The 18,842-nt window shown below is 53.3% G+C and overlaps 1 protein-coding gene across 12 annotated transcripts in view; it reads right to left on the bottom strand.

Annotated features, from left to right (window-relative positions):
- Nucleotides 1-1,111: 1,111 nt before the first annotated feature.
- Nucleotides 1,112-18,842, bottom strand: part of TNS1 (tensin 1) — a 67,474-nt gene continuing 49,743 nt past the window's right edge. For 7 of the 12 annotated variants that reach the window (XM_058028557.1, XM_058028563.1, XM_058028558.1 and 4 more), the window contains 14 exons: nt 18,513-18,651; nt 16,098-16,190; nt 15,134-15,169; nt 11,590-11,788; nt 9,898-10,784; nt 8,497-8,583; nt 7,750-7,881; nt 7,244-7,336; nt 6,501-6,578; nt 6,341-6,412; nt 6,093-6,261; nt 5,756-5,824; nt 5,375-5,407; nt 1,112-4,345 (listed from right to left, as the gene is read on the bottom strand). In XM_058028557.1, coding sequence (XP_057884540.1) covers nt 4,201-4,345; nt 5,375-5,407; nt 5,756-5,824; nt 6,093-6,261; nt 6,341-6,412; nt 6,501-6,578; nt 7,244-7,336; nt 7,750-7,881; nt 8,497-8,583; nt 9,898-10,784; nt 11,590-11,788; nt 15,134-15,169; nt 16,098-16,190; nt 18,513-18,651 — 2,232 coding nt within the window. In that variant the 3' untranslated portion in view covers nt 1,112-4,200. The remainder of the gene's footprint in view (nt 4,346-5,374; nt 5,408-5,755; nt 5,825-6,092; nt 6,262-6,340; nt 6,413-6,500; nt 6,579-7,243; nt 7,337-7,749; nt 7,882-8,496; nt 8,584-9,897; nt 10,785-11,589; nt 11,789-15,133; nt 15,170-16,097; nt 16,191-18,512; nt 18,652-18,842) is intronic. The other 5 variants (XM_058028562.1, XM_058028565.1, XM_058028564.1 and 2 more) reach the window with 3 other exon arrangements.

Here is an 18,842-nt window from a genome sequence, read left to right as displayed (position 1 = left end):
GGAGTGACATTCACACACGGACATGGTGCGACCGAAGCCATCCTTACACGCACAACAACATTATGGGCATAAAGATACAAAATATAATGTATTTTTTTTTCCATCTATATAAATACACAGAAATGGGCAAGTCTAAAAGTTTGAAACTGTTTGTTAACACTGATTAGCAAATAAATCTGTAACATTCCCAAAGTAACAAAGACAACAACAACAACAACAAAAAAAAAACCCCACGCATAACACGGCGGCACAAGATCCGCCAACAGAAACGTCATATTGCTTCCTTTTTTCTTTCTTTTTTTTTTCCTTTTTAAGGAAAAGAAAAAAAAAATAGTAACCCCAAACCAACCTCGCAATTTGCAAAACAAACGAACAAAATGAAACAAGCCCCTGCGGGCTCCTTTGCTGTCTGATCATCCTGCCTGCTCCAATGGGAAGGGTTGCCTTTTGTTGATGCTGTTGTCTGGGGTTTTTGGGGCAACTGGTTTCTTTACCTGCCCGACCTGCTGGGTGGGGATTTACTTTGCACTTTGGTTCAGGCGGTTGAATTCACTGAAAAAATCAATGCCCAGAGGCTGGGTTGGGTTTTTCTCCCTACCTGGTTTGTTTTCCATGTGTAATTTCACCAGGAGGCAGCCAGCAAATGTTGCATTCAGAGCAACCCCAAACTCTGCTCAAAACCATGAGCCCTGCTGTCTCCACCGGTGATGAGGGGCTGGTGAAGACCACGCAATGGTACATCCCATCACCAGCTGATGACAAGGATCATCTACCAAAAGAGCTCCCAGGGGCAGAGCCAGAGGCAGCCCCATTGAATGGGAACCCCACATTTTGTGCATTGCAGGTGCCACTGAGCAGGACAGACAGCAAATTACCTCCCCAGGGAGCATTTCCCAATAGACAGCAATATCGACAGCAAAGGCAGGACGGGCTTCTCCAAAGAACAAACTGACACAAAAAGGGCACGTACAATAAATTTACACACACACAAAAAAAAATAATATATATCTATCTATATATATGTGGGGAAAAGTGCGTTTTTAAGGATATCTTTGGCAAGAATATATGCAGTTCTTTGTGTAGGAAGGAGGGATGTGTGTGTTTGTGTGTGTGTGTGTGTGTGTGTGTGTGTGCGAGAGAGAGATACCATCCGGCTGCTGACAACGGCAGTGTGATTACAATGAAACATATGCTGGGTTTAACTCGTGCAAGCTCGAATCTCAAATAGCATGACTGCACTTAAAAAAAATAATAAAGGAAAAAAAAAAAACCCAAAGAGTATTTTCTGTCCCTTTCATAAGGAAAAAATATCAACACTAGGTCCCTGCCAGCTCCAGGACCTGGGCAATCCTAAATGCTGCTGATGGTCTCTCCCGGGGACAGAAAGGGTTGTTACACCTTAAAACCTTCTTTTAAAAAGGAGTTAAAGGGGAAAAAAGTGCCTTTAAAGGGAGCTGATAAACACCCGGCTACATCATTGGAAGGTGATTAGCTGTGTGTTAAAAAATAATACAATCATCAGATGATTTTGTTAGTGTTTGAGATTTGGATACAGTCTAAATTTTCAGCTAGTGGATTAGTGGGGAAGCCGGGAGAGGCTCAGGGCCCAAAGCAAGTGTGATGCTATTGGCAGGTATCTGCTGGGGTTGGCTTCTATGCAACATCTCTGGGGTGCTTAGATCTGCTTCATTTGTATGGGGAGATAAAGAGAAATAGGAGTTCCAAGCACCAGTTTCCAAGGCAGCAGATTAAAATAAAATTACATTATTATAATCTCTTTTCTTAGCAGTGAGAAAACCAAGTCTGAAAAATAGAGGCTTTCAAAAATATATCTTTATATATCTATAAACACAGTGTTTTCTCTGATGGGTGAATGGCAGGGTGAGGAGATTACGGGTGAGATCATCTCTTGTCTCGCTTGAATTTCGCAGAAGGAGGGAATCACTTTTTGGAAATGTCAAAAATTAAAAGATCTCTGCATCCGTGCGGCCAGGGAGCCGGGGAGGGGGAAAGCCCTCCCAGGACCTCCTGTCCCACCACCATCTCACAACCAGCTCCTCGCTACCCCTCCTTTCACACCTCAGTCCATCAGCAGAGCCCGTGGCCCTGGCACGCCGCTCACTCCCCCACACACACACACACACACCCCGCACACACGCACTGCTCACACGCAGCCACCCCGCTCTGGGGCCCCCGCCTCTTCCCCCATCTGTATTTTGCCTTGCTCTGGATTTTCTTTTAACATGCAGGTGTTTCCCCAGGGCAGGGGAAGGGGGGGATATAGTGGGGGAGATACGATGCGCAGAAAGCGATATGGCGAAAATAAATATTTTTGGAGCGTAAATTTAACCTTTTTTTTCCTCCTTAAAATTTCATTAGCTTACAGTATTTTGTCAGTATAGCTTGTATATATATTATAGCTATTCAAGGCAAGGGTGGTCCATGGGAGACAAGCTCTCCAGGGGACTGCAGTGCTATGTGTCTAATTTTTGTCCCCAAAAGACTATCTGGGCCACTTTGAACTGAAAACTTTGTCTAAAAAAGCTCTCAGGGGGAATATCTTCAGCAGAGGGCTCAGCAATGACCCTGCAGCTCCAGCTGGACCATTCCCCCTGCCCTAAACCTGCATATGTGACTGAAACATCCTCTGCCCCCTCCCCAGCACCCTAGGGCTGGGACCTCCACCTGCTGCACCCCCACCATGATCTCTCCCCCTGCAGCGGCACAGAGGCCCTCTGCCCCTCTCTCCACCCAACTTGCCCTCCTCACCTACCAAAGCTAAGGGAAAAGCCAACAGCACTGAAATCGTTGCAAAACTATGGTGCATTTCAGGGGCATAACCTCGAACCAGATGGTTTAGGGGGTATACATGCATCAACCAGGGTGGCTCTCAGAGGACCTGTGACCTCCCCACTGAGCCAAAGCTGCCCAGCCACTGCAGGCCCCTTTCTTTTTTTTTCTTGTTTTTTTAATTTTCTTCCTTCTTTGTTTTTTTTTTTTAACGTGGCCTCCAAAACAAAAGGAGAAAAAAAGCGCCTGAGTTACTTGTAGTCGTTTGCCTTTCGTGCAACTTGAATGTCCATGCAATTTAAAAACCGCTTGCGTGTCTCCGAAGAGCTAGATAGGGGTAGCCACGGGTCTGCTGCTTTGCACAGGGAACCCACCTGTGGCAGCATCTGCTATTATTATAATCATTATTATTATTACAACTATTCCTTTCCTTTCTGTTTTGCTTTTTTTTTTGTGTTAGGAGAATGTGACAGGCCGCAGGAGAAAACTGTCAAAGAGGACTAGTGACGGGAGGGAAAAGAGGAAGACCGGAGAGGAGGCGACTTTCTGCATCCTCCAGGTTCCTGGGGAGTATCCACCTTTCCCAAGTGCTGGGTGGCAGGAACCTCCACACCTCCTCACAGGCTGGGGGGCACAAGAACCCCTGGAGAAGTGGAGAAACAGCGTGACCCCCCTCTCCGGGTGGACTCACAGCATCTCACCTGTGACTGGTGCTGGCCTCTGGGTCAGCAACAGTCAGCCCATGACCAAGCTCCCCAGGGATTGGAAGGTTCAGGACCAATTTCCCCATGTCCCCAGCAAGTTACCAGGTCGTGAGCAGGTTTTAGGGGATGCACAGGGACCAGTGAGGACCCTCCTCTGCAGCTGGACAAGGGAAGGTTTCTGAGAGCATCTCCTCTGGTGTCTCATAGACCCAGTGCATGCCATTATCTCCTACAGGTCAGTTCAAACACACAGCAGATGGAGCTGCTGGGATGAAGCTTCTTCCATGGGTTTTGCCAGTTGCCTCTTTTTTTTCCAGATGAAAAACACCAGTCATGGTCCCACATTCAGTCCCAAATGGATGTCACCACTTGAGGCCATGATGCTGAAAGCTGGAAACACACCCCTCACTGCCGCCTTTGCTTTGGTCACCTTCCCTGTAATGGGACATGCATCCCCTCTGGCGTGACTTTGTGGCTCTCCTTCGTAGGTGCGTGGCTTTGGTTCCTCTACGTGTGTGTTTGGCTTGTGTTGAGTTTTTAGGGGTTTTGTTGGTGTTTTTTTGTTGTTTGCTGTTTTCCTCCAAAATTCCAACCCTTCCCCCCCCCCCAATTCACTTCCCTCTCCCACAATGCACTTCCTCACACTCCATCTCGGATCAGCTCCAAGTCCTTCTCCAAAATTCAAGAATCACCCGCAAGTGCCAGCTCATCTCTTCTGGCCGGAGCCAAGCATGACCCTGGAGACAAAGTTGACGATGGCTGCAGCTGGCTGGTCTGGGTCCAGCTCAGCAAAGAGGTGGCAGATGTTGTCTGTGGTGCTCCCTTGCTTCCTGGCCACAAATCCGAAGAGCCTGTGTGGGGAGAAGGCAAGAGCCTCAATATTACTCCTGCACAGATTACCACCACCCTCTTTTCCAACATGGTTTTGTCCCACTTCCCCTCTTTAACATCCACGTCTCATAACACAGAGGGATACATCCCAAACCAGCCTGCATGAAGGCCCATCTCCTCTTCCCTTTGCTAAGTTTCTTTGAAGGCCAAGTTTCAATAATTTCTTGACCCAACCGCCCTTGCTCTGAACATCTCTGCCATCCTTCCCAAGTCCATCCCAAAGAAGGAACCTTCCAGATGGTCATAGCATTGCCTTGGTTTGGCCTCTTGAAACCAGAGGTGAGATGCGCTGGCCATTGGGGCAGACCCTCCAAGAGATGAAGGCCATGCAAGGACACAGGAAGCTGAATGAGACCATCTGGTTATTTCTGTCTGTCTCTCCCCTGATGAATAAAATGTCCCTTATTTTTTTTTAATTAGAATGTGCAAACTCAAGTTATAAATACAGGGGAAACAGAATGTGAGACAGGCCCAGGCTGTGGCATTTCTAATTGGGGAGGGGAAATATCCCAGCAGCTGGACATCCTAATAAAAACCCCTTTGCTCACACAATGGCTAAAATTAGTGGGAGCTGGCCCCTGCAAATGGGCTCAGCCAACAGCTCTGTTCTCCCATGGGTCAGGACAGGAAGAAAGGGAAGAGATGACCAGTAGCTCACATGCCATCAGTATAACCCCAGCTCTGCTCCATAATCTGGTTCCCAATGACTCCCCAGCTCTCCCAATGTTGGGAGAGTTTCCAGTTTGGTCAGTTCAGCAAGAGCCATGCCTGCTTTGACTAGGAATCTGGGACTAAAAGATGCATCCAGAGTTCCCAAGACTATGATCTCATGCTTGGGTGAAACACTCCTGCAGTGAGGAGCTGAGTCCACCTCAGACACGGCCAGGATGCCCTGCACAGGGCATCTCCCAGCCAATGCCCAAACACAGGCAGAAACCACCTCGACAGCAGCTGGGAGGAATGTGCTGGGAAGCACAGAAAGTACTTACTTGGCTGGGCCACTGCCATCAGTTTTAGTCCACCTGCAAGGACAAGAGAATGTGTGAGAGATGGTCCCTCCTGCACCCCAGAGAGAAACAGGGCAATGATGGGGGCCACCACATCAGTGCTGGAAGACCAGCCTGGCTCTGCACAGGCTTGGCTATATGGAAAAATGATGCACCTCTCCCTCAGCATGAAGGTGCTTGGAGACACCAAAAAGTCACCAGAAGAAGCTGGCACTGCACCACAGTATCCAAGGCGACCTTGCATTCCTGCTCTCTGCAAGAGCAGAGGAGAGAGCAAGCAAAGGCCCTGCTCCAAGCAACCCAGGAGGCTAGAGGAGTGAAAGGGCTGGGGGTCATGCATTCCCCCCAGGTTGGCACACTCACTTTCGTTCCTGGGGGTCCAAGTCACAGAAGGTGACAGTATTGAGGGGGTAGTGTCTTCGGAAGAACAATCTGAAACACAAAATGGGGAATATCAGGGCCAGGGAAGCTTCACCACTGTCTCACCACAACCCAGCTCTACCAGCCCAGGGGACGCTGCCATAGGTCTCCCATAGGATGTTCCAAGAGTCAAGGACAAAGCCCAGCCATGTCCATGCCCAGGCTGATGCCATCCCAGGGACATCCTTCACCAACACACTTTCTGAATCACATCCCTGTAGGCTCTGGGAATGAGCCAACACTGGCTTTTGGCCAGAGATGTGGCCATGGAGGCTCTTACTTCCTCTGGTTGTCTGTTAAGGTGATGCCTTGTGCGGAGACTTTGAAGTGAACAATGGTAGCTGTGGGCGAGGGGTCAGCCACCAGCGTCTCAGCAACAGCCTTCGAGATGGCCTGGGGGCCCGTCAGAGACTCCATCTCCACCGAGTTGATGAAGAGGACGTTGCAGGCTGCAAAGGGAGACAGCAGACATGGAGTCAAGCAGTACTCCAAGCCAAATTTACCCCATGACAACCCCTCTCAACTCACCTGCACCCTGTTTGAGGAGGTCCGTGGCTGAGTTGGTGGCTGACGCAGAGTCTTTCTTTTCCTCCATGGGATCTAGGAGACATGGGATGGTTACTGGTGCTCCCTGCTTGGAAACCTACCCCCTCCCTGCAGGCTGTGAGGACAGATGCAATGCTCTTACCTCGGTCAGGAATGACCAGCTTGCAGGGCAGCGCCAAGGGCGTGATGGAGTGCTGGTACACCAGCGCTGAGAGACAGCCTGGGGAGAGAGGGAAGATGGTCAGCACAGGGCCAGTGTTACCAGATGAAGAATTGTTTGCACCTGCTGGGTTAATACAATGATCCTTTTGCAAAATCATTGGGCTATGGAACCACACAATCCAAAGTATGATAACCATTAACCAAGAAAAGGAACAAGAAACTCCAGCTTTCCCTGATTAGGTCACCATTGCTCTGGGGGGATGGAAACAGGCTTTTAGGTGAGTTTCTTCACTAATGGTCCTAATGCCACATGTAGCAGTTCCTCTCACTGAAACCACTGGGAAGCCCTCCACAGACAGCTGAGGGAGGGGACAGAGGTGCCAGGGCCACTTTAGGAGCAAAAAGTGCAGCAGAGGTCTTCATGCAGCTCCTCAGACAACATTAGTCATGGAATAAATGGAACAAGGGCAGCCCCTGCCCTCCACCCTCCCAGCAGCATCAGCTGTCCTACATGTGTGTGTAGAAAGGTATGTCCCTATGCATACTGGCATGTTTGTGTGCTCTCATGAGTGTGCGTGTACACAGAGGCTCCAAAAGCCCACAGCATTCAGTTACACAGGGACAAGAGGCAGTAACAGGCTCTCAGACAGTTCTGCTTTGACAGTATGGGGAAGGCAAGGCTCTCCCAACCCCTCATGTGGAAAGCACGCTGGGGGCACTTACCAAAATTAGGCTCGTTGGGACATCCTTTTAGTTTCACACCTCGTGAGCTTGTCTCGATGAGGAAGTGCCTCACCAGCTCATTGGCCAAGTCTCCTGGGAAGAGATGAGAGGTTCTCACACCACAGCCACCCTCCTCCTATTACTATGCAGTACCATTAAGGAACCAGTGCTCCAGCTCAAGAGATAGGTCCCTAACACTACACACACCCTCCTCAAATCTGTCCCTTTGCACGTGGTCAACCCCAAGCCAAGCATCCCCATGTGCTGGTGGGCTAGAGAGGCTGTACCCATTTCATTATACTGAAGTCCAAGATGTAGGTGCTCCTGAGCCCTCCACAGCTCAGGGCAGAGGATGCCTGGTGCTTCCCTGTGCCCTGGGAGGCAGGGATCCTGCCACATCAGCACATACCCAAGGGCACGACTGGCTCAGCAGCTCCAGCTGCCCGCTCGCCCTGGCTGAACAATGGAAGGCATCTGGGCGTGGGAAGGAGAAGGGCACACAATACCTTTCTTGTTCTGCTGCATGACCGTGGGAGGTGGAGAAGCAACTTTCATGGCGAGGCCATAGGCTCCCCGGAAGGAGTGGCTGTCCCGGATGATGAAAGCCCCCGGCTCCCTGTCCTTCAGCAGGGCAATGGCTGCAGGAGAGAACGGCAGAGCTCAGAGAGGCACAGTGAGAACCAACACACCCTCGAGACATCAGCAGGTGTGGGTTGGACAGGGTGCTCCATCTCCATATCTCATAGCCAGGCACCACAATGTTACTGTGCCTCCTGCATGGCTGAGTGGGTTGCCAGGCTCAGGCTCATCTCCCCCCACCTCCCCTGCCCTTGTGTGGGCATCTCCAGTTCCCACCCTGCCTTTGTCTGAGCAACCAGCCTGGAGAGCAAGCAGGAGCCAAGGCCCAAATGCTGGGACCATGCTCCTGAAGGTATCCTGCCACCTCCTTGTTCTCCCCACTCTTTTTAGCCATGTTTCCAAGATACCTCTGAGCATTATTAGCTCAACATCCAGATGTTTTGCACCCTGAACTGCAAACATAGATCCACTGCACACTGCAGGGACTGGAGCTCTTCTACCAAGAGGAAGGTTTGAAGAGCCCACATCACACAAACCTGCAGCTGAATGGGGCTTCAATCCCACATCTGCAGCAGCCTGAGCAGTCATTATTCACCTTCACTCTCAACCCAATCCATAAAGGAAATCCTTGGTAATCCCTGTGATCCCAGACACACCCTGTGTCATCTACTTACCCTGCTCCCTGGAAATGTCTGGTTTGTACCAGTACTTGGAAGTATCCTGCACAAACTTGACATTGGCACGAGTCTCGGGACTGATGTCTGCAGAAAAGGGAAGAAAAGACAAGAAAAAAGTTAAAAGATGCTGTATCTGAAACTCTACATCCAGCCAAAGCATTAATACGTCCACCTCCTTTCAGATCCTTGCACCATACCCAGACAGGCTGATCACTACCTGGAGCTTATGGGGCTGGTGGGCATCTAAAGCTAAATCCAAATTCAAGGGGCCTCGAAGTGCTGTGTGTCAGATGAGCCTCTATGGCCCACAGCCAGAGATGAAATGGGAATTCTTTATTTAAAAGAAGCTGGCCAGGTGAAATAAAAACTGTTGGAGGAAAGAAGTATGTCCGGAGGTGCCGGAGAAATCCTGACTTCAGAGGACCTTCACTGCTCTCTAATGTTCAAGATTTGGATCACACTTCATAAAAGTAAATTTCTTCCCTTATCTTTGCTCTGTGAAGAGTAACTGGACAGGTCAATCTACCCTAGGCAAAGCAGCCCCAGCCTGACTGTGCCTTGTTCAGTGCCCACCAGAGGCACAGCCCCAAGGGGAGCTGGTCCTCTGGCTGTGAAGCTGTCATTCACTCAGGCAACATTTACAATCACCTGCTTTCCAAAAACAACCAGGCAAACAACCAAGAGGATTGGATAGCATCTCTGCTGGAAACATGTTATCAGCCCTCAGCAATCTGGTCACCTTCGGAGAGGCAGGGGGCTCACTCCCCTCTCCAAGTTGCTTGTTAATTGTTACGGGTTTTAATTGCTCATGCTTCCCCCCTGGGAAAGGTCCTTGGCCCCGGGAGTCACAGGGCCAGGACGAGTGCCAGAGTGCCCACAAAGGGCTGCCTGCTCAGCAGGGAAACTGGCGCAGCAGTCGGAGCCACTGCTGCCCCACAGCTTTATTCCCCTGCTCCTATCAGCCCAATCTTGACGTCACCAAGGTGTCTGTAACCAGAGCTGGCAAAAGCGTACCAGGCAGGATGGCACCTGGGGCACGGCACCATTGGAAATGAGGAGGCAGCGGGGTCCCAGTGGGGTAAAGCCCTCTGGGAATGAGGTCAAGAGGTCAGTGCATCCCCACGGCAGAGAAAAATCGCCTCCAGGAGCTTTCATCTCCTCACACACATCTCTGGAAGCTGTTTATGCCAGAGATGCTAGTCGGTGTTTTTCCTGTTTGGATTTGTCAGAAAGCGCAGGAAATGGCCCCAGCCCCAGCGGTGCCTTTGGTTTGCGGATGGACAGGAGGGGTAAATCAGGACACGGCTGCAATCCCTTTCCTGACAGCCAGCAAGGAGGAGGAGGGGAGAGCCCTGAGTAGGGCAGGGGGACGTGGGAACCTCCAAGAGCATCGCTTACCTGGCATGGAGAACTTGGAGAAGTCCGGCAGAGTGTGGGAGAAGGCGACGGCGCTCCCGCCGCTGGGGCTGGACATGCCGCTGGAGAGGGGAGAGGACACCTTGCCGTTGACAGTGGCATAGTTGGGGAGGCTGTTGGAGCGGTCCCCGGCCGACATGCGCCGCTTCTCGGGCAGAGCAGGCTGCGAGGTGGGGCTGCCCTGGCGGTAGGCAGCCGAGTCCGGGGAGGAGGAGTGCGGCGTGCTCGTGCCGGGGTAGTACGCCGGGGACACGGGGAAGGATGGCGTGGAGGGAGGCTGGTAGCCAGAGGAGCTGCTCTGCCGAGACAGGGTCAGGTGCCTTTCCTCTGGGCTGGAGTAGCCATACAGGGGGCTGCCAGGGGATGTGGCTGCCGCTGCTTGGTGCCTGGACAGGCTGGGGCTGCCTGGTGGGGCCACCAGGTTGCCATGGGCCATCACAGCATGCCTGCCCAGCCCGGGGCTGCCGGGAGCGGCGCTCATGCTGGGGTTGATGGCTCTTCGCCCAAAGCCAGGGCTGGGCGGGGTATTGGTAGCCACTGTCCGGTGCAGGCTGCGGGGGCTCCCTGGCAGGGTGTGGACCCCCACCACATTGACCTGTGGCTGTGGCCGAGCCTGGGGTTCTGGCTGAAGGATTCTGGGTTCTGGCCCAGCAGCTCGGCCATCAGGGTAGTCAGGGCTGCTGTATGCCGAGCCCGGGACCCCTCCTTGGACCATTGCAAATGAAGATGGAGACGAGTTTTGGTAGCTGCTGTGAGCAGAGGGCATCTGTGAGCCAACAGGCGAGCGGTACAAGGGCTCAGCTGAGGCATGGGGAGGTGTAACCGTGCCATGGGGGCTGCCTTCCGACGGGTAGCTGCGGAGGGAGGCCCTAGGGAGAGACAAAGAAAGCCAGAATTCAGCTCCATCACTCTCTGCTGCTGCTGACTGGAACTGGCACCTTCCTGCATGTGGCACACAGGGAAACTGAGGCACGGAGCCAGTCAGCTACTTGGTTGTTCAGAGGCAACTGTGGGATGTGTCCAGCCAGCTTCATGGAAGCAACTAGAGGCAGCTTTAGCTCCACCATGAATCCCAGTTCCATCTCAAAATACGATTCTCTGGGGAACAGAGCCTTTTTCCAGCTCTGCTCCCAGCAAACACCTGATTTATTCTGCCCTGCCAGCCTGTGTGGTTGCAGAACAGCTTGTGGGCAGGGTAGACGGGGGATAGGGACAATAGCTCCATCTCACCCCAGAGGACTTATGCTCAACCTAACGCAGGGCTAGGGGTTAGCACAACCCATCCCTCTTCCCAGGGGCCAGGTGAGAGTTTTCTGAGGTCCAGTAACCACCAAATAACCAGCAGTAACCCAGATTTGTGTTCTCAGGACACCAAAATGTACAGCTGGCTGGGATACCCAAACCCTGCATGGAGAGATGCGAGTCTTTGCAAAGGCAGTTTCCATGTGGGAACAAGCACCATCTCTGGAGATGTTCAAGAAACAACTGAACATGGCACTTAGTGCTCAGATTTAGTTGGCTCGGTGGTGTTCAGCCAAAGGCTGGACTCAGTGAGGATCTTGGATGTCTTTTCCAACCCTAATGATTCTGTGACTCTGTGATTCTAAGCCTGTGCACCAGGCAGGGCTCAGCCCCAGCCCCACCAGCCCCTGGGACGTGCTCCTACTGCCTTACCCATCCATGCTGTGAATAGGGCTGCTGGTGGAGACAGGGCTGGGGGCGATGAAGGAGTTGGAGAAAGTGCCATTCCTGGTGGTCACCTCTGGGCCTGCGGGCTGGGCAGCAGGCTGGCCAGCTGGCTGGGCAGCGGGCAGTGTCCCTCCCCTGCCCGTGGTGGCCGTGCGCGCCACTGACTCCACATAGCTCCTGGGCTCTGCAGCAAGAGAGAGGTGAAAACAGATGAGCCTACAGCTTGCATGGAAAAGGGGCCACACCCTTCCCAGGACCCACATTTCACACCAGTGAAGGTGCCTGAGCTGACCTCCTCCAGCTGAACATTTCTCCCCACCTCTTCCACCAGGGGTTGTACAAAAACACATCTGGCTCACTCAAGACCTTGAAGTTGCTTCAAGAATGCTGAAGACCCCAGCCAGGACACAGGGAGAGGAGTCACCTCTTTCCCTGAGGGGACTGGAACATGGGACCACAATCCCTTTGCCTGCCACAGCCCCTTCACCCTGCTCTGAGTCAGGATCCCTCCCACCCAGGATGCCACAGAGAACACGTCCTGCTCCCTGTTCATCCACAGCCCCTAAAAATAGAGCCAGTGACACTGCCCAGCCTGCGCTGACTCACACAGCACTGATGACAGTGCCCTGTGCTCCCTGCCCTCTGCAGCCCACCTCTGCCAGCCATCTCCAGCAGCAGACCAGAGGGCAACTCCAGCTATTTCCACTGCAGCATCCAACACTTCACTCCCAGCCCAGCTTGAAACCAGAGCCCACAAGCAAGAAAAGCAATTTTCCTTTAGAGCCGCCAAGCTGTCCCGTGCCAGGAGCAGCGTGCTGGGCTGGCCATTACCAGCCATGGCAGACACCAGAGCCAGTCCTCCCTCATCCATTGTCCCCTACCTCCTGTTCCACCCAGGCTGTTCCACCCATCCCTGTGACAGCCCCCACAGGCCCCACCAAAAGCTGCCCCAGAGCAAGGGGCTGCAGCTTCAGTCCCATTCCCCCAAGCCCCGCAGCCATGTCACACCTCAGCCTGCCCTACACCAGATCCACTGGCATCAAATCCTATGGGCCAGGCAGCCTTGCTGGTCCCTGCCTCCAGGCTGGCCATGCCCAAAGCAGCTCTGCAGTAGTAATTAGCATTACAAACATTATTATTGTTATTATTAGTCATAACAGCTGGGCTCTGGCTCAGCCTGCTGGCAAGCTGGCCTGCTCACCATCAGCAACGCCAATGCACGGCTCCACGTTCCGAGCTGGAACAGAGACATGCAAGGAAAAAGACTGTCATAGGTCCCACTCCTTCCCCCACAGCATCTCTGTGCTCCATTTGCCTATGGAGAGGGGAGGAGTCCCTCCCTTGGGCTGATGTCTCTGGCCAACAACCCTAGGAAAGATCTGAGCCAAATCCAGACCATGGACCTCTGCACAGGCTGGGTACCAGCATCTAAGGCACGACATCCTGAGTGACAGGGATGAGGCACTACCCAGGGCAGCTGCAAGAAATCCATTGCAGCTTAGGTAATTAAATTAATTTCACAGCTACTCGCTTTTCCCCTTCCCAGCTCCCCAGCCCAGACTAAAATTAGCCAGACAGTACATATGAGTCAGCCTGCAAGAGGTTAGGACCATAGGGCTGTGAAAATGCCAGCCCCTCCCAAAAAGGCAGGAGCAGGGGGCTTGGGGGCTGTGCCACAGTGAGGTGTGTGGCCATGGGCACAGGTTCCAGTACATTGATTCAATGCAGGACAGGAGAAAAGAAAAGTTAGGAAGTTTCAGGCAGGATTTTTTTAGTCTGAAAAATCTGATCTTGCCTCTTTGTATTTTCTTGGAAGGGACTCTGGAGATGGGAAAATGGGTGGGAAAATAGAGAAACTCTGAGTCACCAAGGAGATGGGCATTTGTTTGGGAATCCCAAATCCAAGCAGAGCTGCACACTGGCCAGAAATCCCCAGTGCTGCATCTGTGTCAGGCTGTTTTAAAGCCTCCTCAGAGCTGACAGCCACATCCTGAGCTCCCACACTGCCAAAGCATCTTCAAAGCCCATACAGAGAGCAGCCATTCCAACTGGGATGTGCTAGGCAGAGCACGGAGGGGCAGGCACTGTCCCCCTGGAGTGTGGCTCAGTGCAGAGGGCAGTAAGCCAAAACACCAGTCCCTTCTCAGAACTATAAATTCAATGCCCAAAAATATCATTTCACAGAGGATGAAGCAGGGCTAGAGGCCCATGGTGGCCACTCAGCCTGGGCAGTGTGGAGTCACTGGACATCCTTGCTTGGGGGACAACCATCATGCAAGGGGACAGAGATGCAGGACAGCTTGAGCTCCTGGGGGTTTAGTGGGAAGGAGAGGAGAGGCAATGTTTGAGTTTTTGGAGGCTTGAAGCTGCACAGAAATAGTAAAGATTGGGGGAACTTATGGGATAAAAGCCTGGTTTTATCCCAGCTTTGCTTCCTTTAATGTATCCAAAAAGCCATAATTGAAAAATCAGTTCTGAAAGTAGAACATTTTTTTCAAGCAAACACTTTCTCCACTATGACACAGTGTTCAGATTTTGGTTGTGTGCATTTTGAGAAACTTCCAAGGAGAAATGCTGATGGCTGCTAGGGCTAGAGGAAGCACCACACCCACCAAGAAGAGACACTCTTTCCCCAAAACCCATCCTGAACATACAGTTCCTCATCCCAGCTCTGAAAGCACAAAAATGCAATAAAGGAGGAAGCAAAACCACCCAACAACCGTTACCTAGCAGGCAGCAAGGAATGTGACTCCAAGGAATCACAGCCACTCCCAAAGCCTCTGTCCCCACACAAGATGTGCCATGCCAGAGCCCACAGTGCCTGCACCGTCAGCACAGCCACACTTGAACTGATGTCCCAGCTCAGCCCCACCCTTGGCATCCCCAAAGTGGCACAACCCAGAGACAGGAGAGCTGGGGGGAATTTGGGCAGCTGCCTGAGGGGCAGGAGATGTGCACCAGCTGCTGGTGCTGCACCACTGCCCAGCCGGCCGTGCTGGCAACACACTGGTGGCCTCTGCGCCTGCTGACCTTTTGTGCTGCACTTTGGTTTATTTTCACTCTGAATGGCAACAGCAAAGCCAAAAGGGGAGGGAAGGAGACTAAAACAGGGGCTGTTGCTCCCAGATCCCCGCCAGGCTCATCCAAAGCTGGCTGTAGCGTGCCAGCATCCCCAGCATGCCACCAGTAAGGATGCGACTCACTGACAAAGAGCTCTCAGTCCCCAGGGATGACAGCCGCACAGTGTGACAGACCTTCAGCAGCTCTCAGTCCCCAGGGATGACTGCCACACAGTGTGACAGACCTTCAGGAGCTCCCACTTGGACACTGAGAAATCCTACCATGACACAAGGCATGCTGTGCCCCTCCTCTGAAGGGAGCAGCACAGGCAAGACTCAGGCTCCTACATCCCCGAGGGACAGTGCAAGGGAAGGCTGCTGGAACAGACACCTGGGCCTGCTCTGAGGGACAGTCCAACAGTGAGGCTGCATGAGGAAGAGAGATAGAGAGAAAGAAAAGCCTTTCTTACCTTCTTCAGAGTCACCGCCCGCTTCCCCTTCTAGCTCTGAGAGACGGAGGGGCAGGGGAGTGATGGCAGTGGGGAGAGGAGGAAGGGAGGTGCGAGACAGAAAGAGAAATCAGAGTTAAGCAGCTCTGCCTTGCTCAGGCAGGGGCACACACAGCACAAAGGAGAGCCCCACACCTCCCAACACTGGAAGCGCTCCAAACTGACACCCGGCCTCAGACACCCCCACATCACATCAACATCCCAGAAATGATGTCCAGAACGCAGGAGGCTGGCTTCAGATGGGAAAGAGGGAACAGTGCAGAAGAGAGTAACCAAAGGGCTGCTCCAAAAAGCCCAGCAAACACCAAAAAAGCATCAGCTCACCCTTGAGGGCAGAGGGATAAGGGTCTTGCAGTATGAGCTTAATCAACCTGTGGCCCCCAAGCTTAGATGGGTTTGAGGAGGTCCCACTCAGCCCTGAGCTGGCTCAGGAAGGGGCCCTGGGTGCTGGGGAGCAGTAAGGTCTGGCTTGGCAGGCTACTCCAGGACACGTCCCCAGGACAGCAGGGCCTTTGCACTTAAAATACTGCTGTCCAGGATGCAAAGAGCTCTGGATATTGTTCTGGCTGACAGGCCCAACTCCCAGAGAGCAAACTGTCTCCAGCTGTCCTAGGGAGGAGGAGAAGGAATGTAGGGGGTGGGAGAGAGAAGAGTATGGGGCTGAGCAGGAAACAGGGCCACAGGGTTATCTGCTAGCCTTCACTGCTGAAGACCCTACTGTGTGGAGCCCCCCAGAGCAGACAAACATCCCACATACTTACACAGTCCCAGAGGCCCCACAAAAGGCAACAAGGACCCCCACAGCCTCCTGGTCCCAAAAGGGAGGTGGAAGTGCCTTCTCCAAACTAGGGACCCTTCCAGGGTATCCTCACAGATGCCCCCACACAAAGATCTGCCTGCAGCCCCCACTCACATCTGCACTCACCTCCCACTGGATGCAGCAGGATCTCAGCCGGGTTGTGGGGCTTCAGCCCCAGTGCTGAGAGCGGGGTCTTGGCCAGGCCAGGGGGAGAACGCACTGTTGGCACAGTGGACATAAGGATGTTAGAGCAGGGTGGGAGTGATGCCTCAGAAAGGCTGGAGCTGCCCTTGGGTTCAGAACCCTGTAACCCATCCCACCCAATGGCTGCAAGGAAGGGCTGCTGAGAACACGAGGTGTCCTTGTATGAAGCAACACCCTGCAGAAGGATGCTGATCCCCCTCTTCATTTGGGAGAGGACACAGGGCAGGAGGTGACTGGGAACAAGCCCCCTGCCCCATTGCAAAGCTGGCAGGATGGAGAAAGGGGGCAACTCCCATCAGGACAGGCTCAGACCCCATCTCCCAGCACCATCCCCAAAAAGTCCCACCATAAAGACATGAAGCCCCTTTCATTTCCCCTATGTGAGCAGCCATCCCAACCCAGCTCTCCCACACCTGAACTCCTTTCTGCCAATCCTCACATCTGGCCAAGCTGGAATCCAGCTACCCAGAGCAGCTCATCAGCCCCACAAAAGGGACAGAAGGACTGCCAAAAATCCCCTGCCCTCCAGACCAGCTCAATGGGTGGATGAGGATGTTCACACAGAGGGCTGGCAATGCACATGTGAGTTCTGCACCCCTGTGCCCAGACATACACACCAGGAGGAGCTGTGTATGTATGTATGGCTATGGTATGGATGGCATGGGGTTTCACAGGGCAGGGCAGACTGCCCCAAGTAGATTGCACCTCCTCCCCCTCCTACCCACTGGGTTTGCCCCATCTCCCTGATGCTGTATTTTCCTGTATCAGGGGAAACCTCAGAGCATCATGTTCAGCAAGAGAGACCAAAGGGCACGAGCCTCCAGCAGTGTCTGAATGTCTCTGACTGGTGGCACAGGCACAGGGCCTGTGGCGAGGCAGGGAGGCAGTGGGTGGTGGGAGGTCCAGAGGAAAGCCAGACCCTTGCCACGAGGCCAGGTCCACCCAGCAGCCTGGGGCTGGAGCAGCTGAGCAGCCAAGTTCCTGGGAAACTAAGACAGCAGCACCTTCCCCAGTGAGCAACTGATTCCCTCAGATCTATCTGACCCCAAGGCTCAGTGTCAGCTCACACCTCAGTTGGCTGATGAGCAGCAGGGTCCTCACAGGGCCAGGAATTCTCCCAGGACCACCATCTCCAACAGAGGGGAATTGCTCCCGTATCCCTCAGGGCCACTTTGCAAAGCCTGAATGCTGCAGCTTCAAGCTTCCCATGCTTCCCTGGCTGGTGCTGGATAAGCAGCACGGTCTCAGGGCCACGACCCCAGCCAGGCTGTTCCCGTCACCTCTGCAAGTGACTCATCTCCCAAAGCCACTGAGCCACTGCCAAAGGAGCTGCTGCTGCCCCCGGCCGAGCTCTCAGTCCCCAGGAACAACAGGGCCATTTCTGAGCTGCCAAGCACCCAGCAATGCTCCCACACTCATCTCCACATCCCGAGAGACAGGGCTCAAATACCAGAGGATTGCAGGGAAGGAAGAGCAACAGTACCCAAGAAAATTGTTAACTTTTCCAAGCCCCATAGGCTGAGCTGTGGGGGCAGGTGGCTCCACTGCAACCATGGCATCAGAAGGGGCTGTGCTCAGCCCAAGCATCCCCAACCTAGAGCACCCCTCAGCCTTCAGCCTACAGAAGTGTTTAAGAGGGGATGGGGGGCTGTCATCTTTTCAATGGGTTTCCCAGTTGACTGGCTGCTCCATTGCACTGCTCTGGCCCGAGTCGTGCTGTGCGGACATGTGGCTGCTCCTCAGGGCTCGTTGCTCAAGCTGGTCACACAAACCCAGTCCACACAAACCCACAGTGACTGAGAGAGGGTAGGTCAGAACAGAGACACTGTGCTGGAGGAGCAGAGACAAGCTGCATGCAAAGAGCATCCCAGCCTTCTGCCCCTCCTGCCTTTGAAACTGTGAGCAAGAAGTGATGTGGTGTGAGTCTGCCCTCCTGATCTTCAGTCCCTCCTGCCTCCCTCCCACTTGCCTGCCACTGCAGTTTTGCTTCTCTTCATGCCATGCCAGAAGGAAAAATGGGGAGATGCAGGACAGGATGGGGTCATAGCATGCCTCTCTCCCCATCCCACCTTGGGATCCCAGCAAAGTAACACCCCAGTGAGTAGAGAGTGGGGAAAAGCCAAGAAGAGCGTGCCAAATATGTGATGCTGAAGTAAATGGGATGCTGACAAGCAGCATGGAGTGGCAGGACAGGGAGGAGAAAGGAGGATGGAGAGGAGGAGTGGTTAACATGGTGGTGGGTGTCTGGAACCTGGAGCTGCCTGACCTTTGGCAAATTTCTGGCTTGCCCAGAGCCACCCACCGAGCCCCTCTGCCTCCCAGAGGCGTGGCACTTACAGGTGTTGGAGTAAGGGGTTTGTGGTGACACAGGGAAGGCTGGGGTGGGGGGAGAAATCTCACCGCCGCTGGAGGGTGGGCTGGTGGGGGAGGCACCCTCCATCTCCTCGAAGGCTTCCTTGTAGCTGTGGAGGTGAGGCTGGGGAGAGCAGGAGAAAGAGTCAGTCCCATCCCCATGATGGGCACAAACCTCTAGGACACCCCAAGGAGAGGGCAGAGGAGGAAAAGGGAAGAGTTTCACCTCCTCCCTGCTAACCACCACCCTCACCACCACAAAAACCATCACTGATGCCCAGCTCTGTGGCTGCTGTGAATGCTGACCAAGCCATC

This window comes from Melospiza georgiana, chromosome 7 (assembly GCF_028018845.1).
Source record: "Melospiza georgiana isolate bMelGeo1 chromosome 7, bMelGeo1.pri, whole genome shotgun sequence".
Taxonomy (NCBI): domain Eukaryota; kingdom Metazoa; phylum Chordata; class Aves; order Passeriformes; family Passerellidae; genus Melospiza; species Melospiza georgiana.
This window is presented reverse-complemented; position numbering and strand designations above follow the sequence as displayed.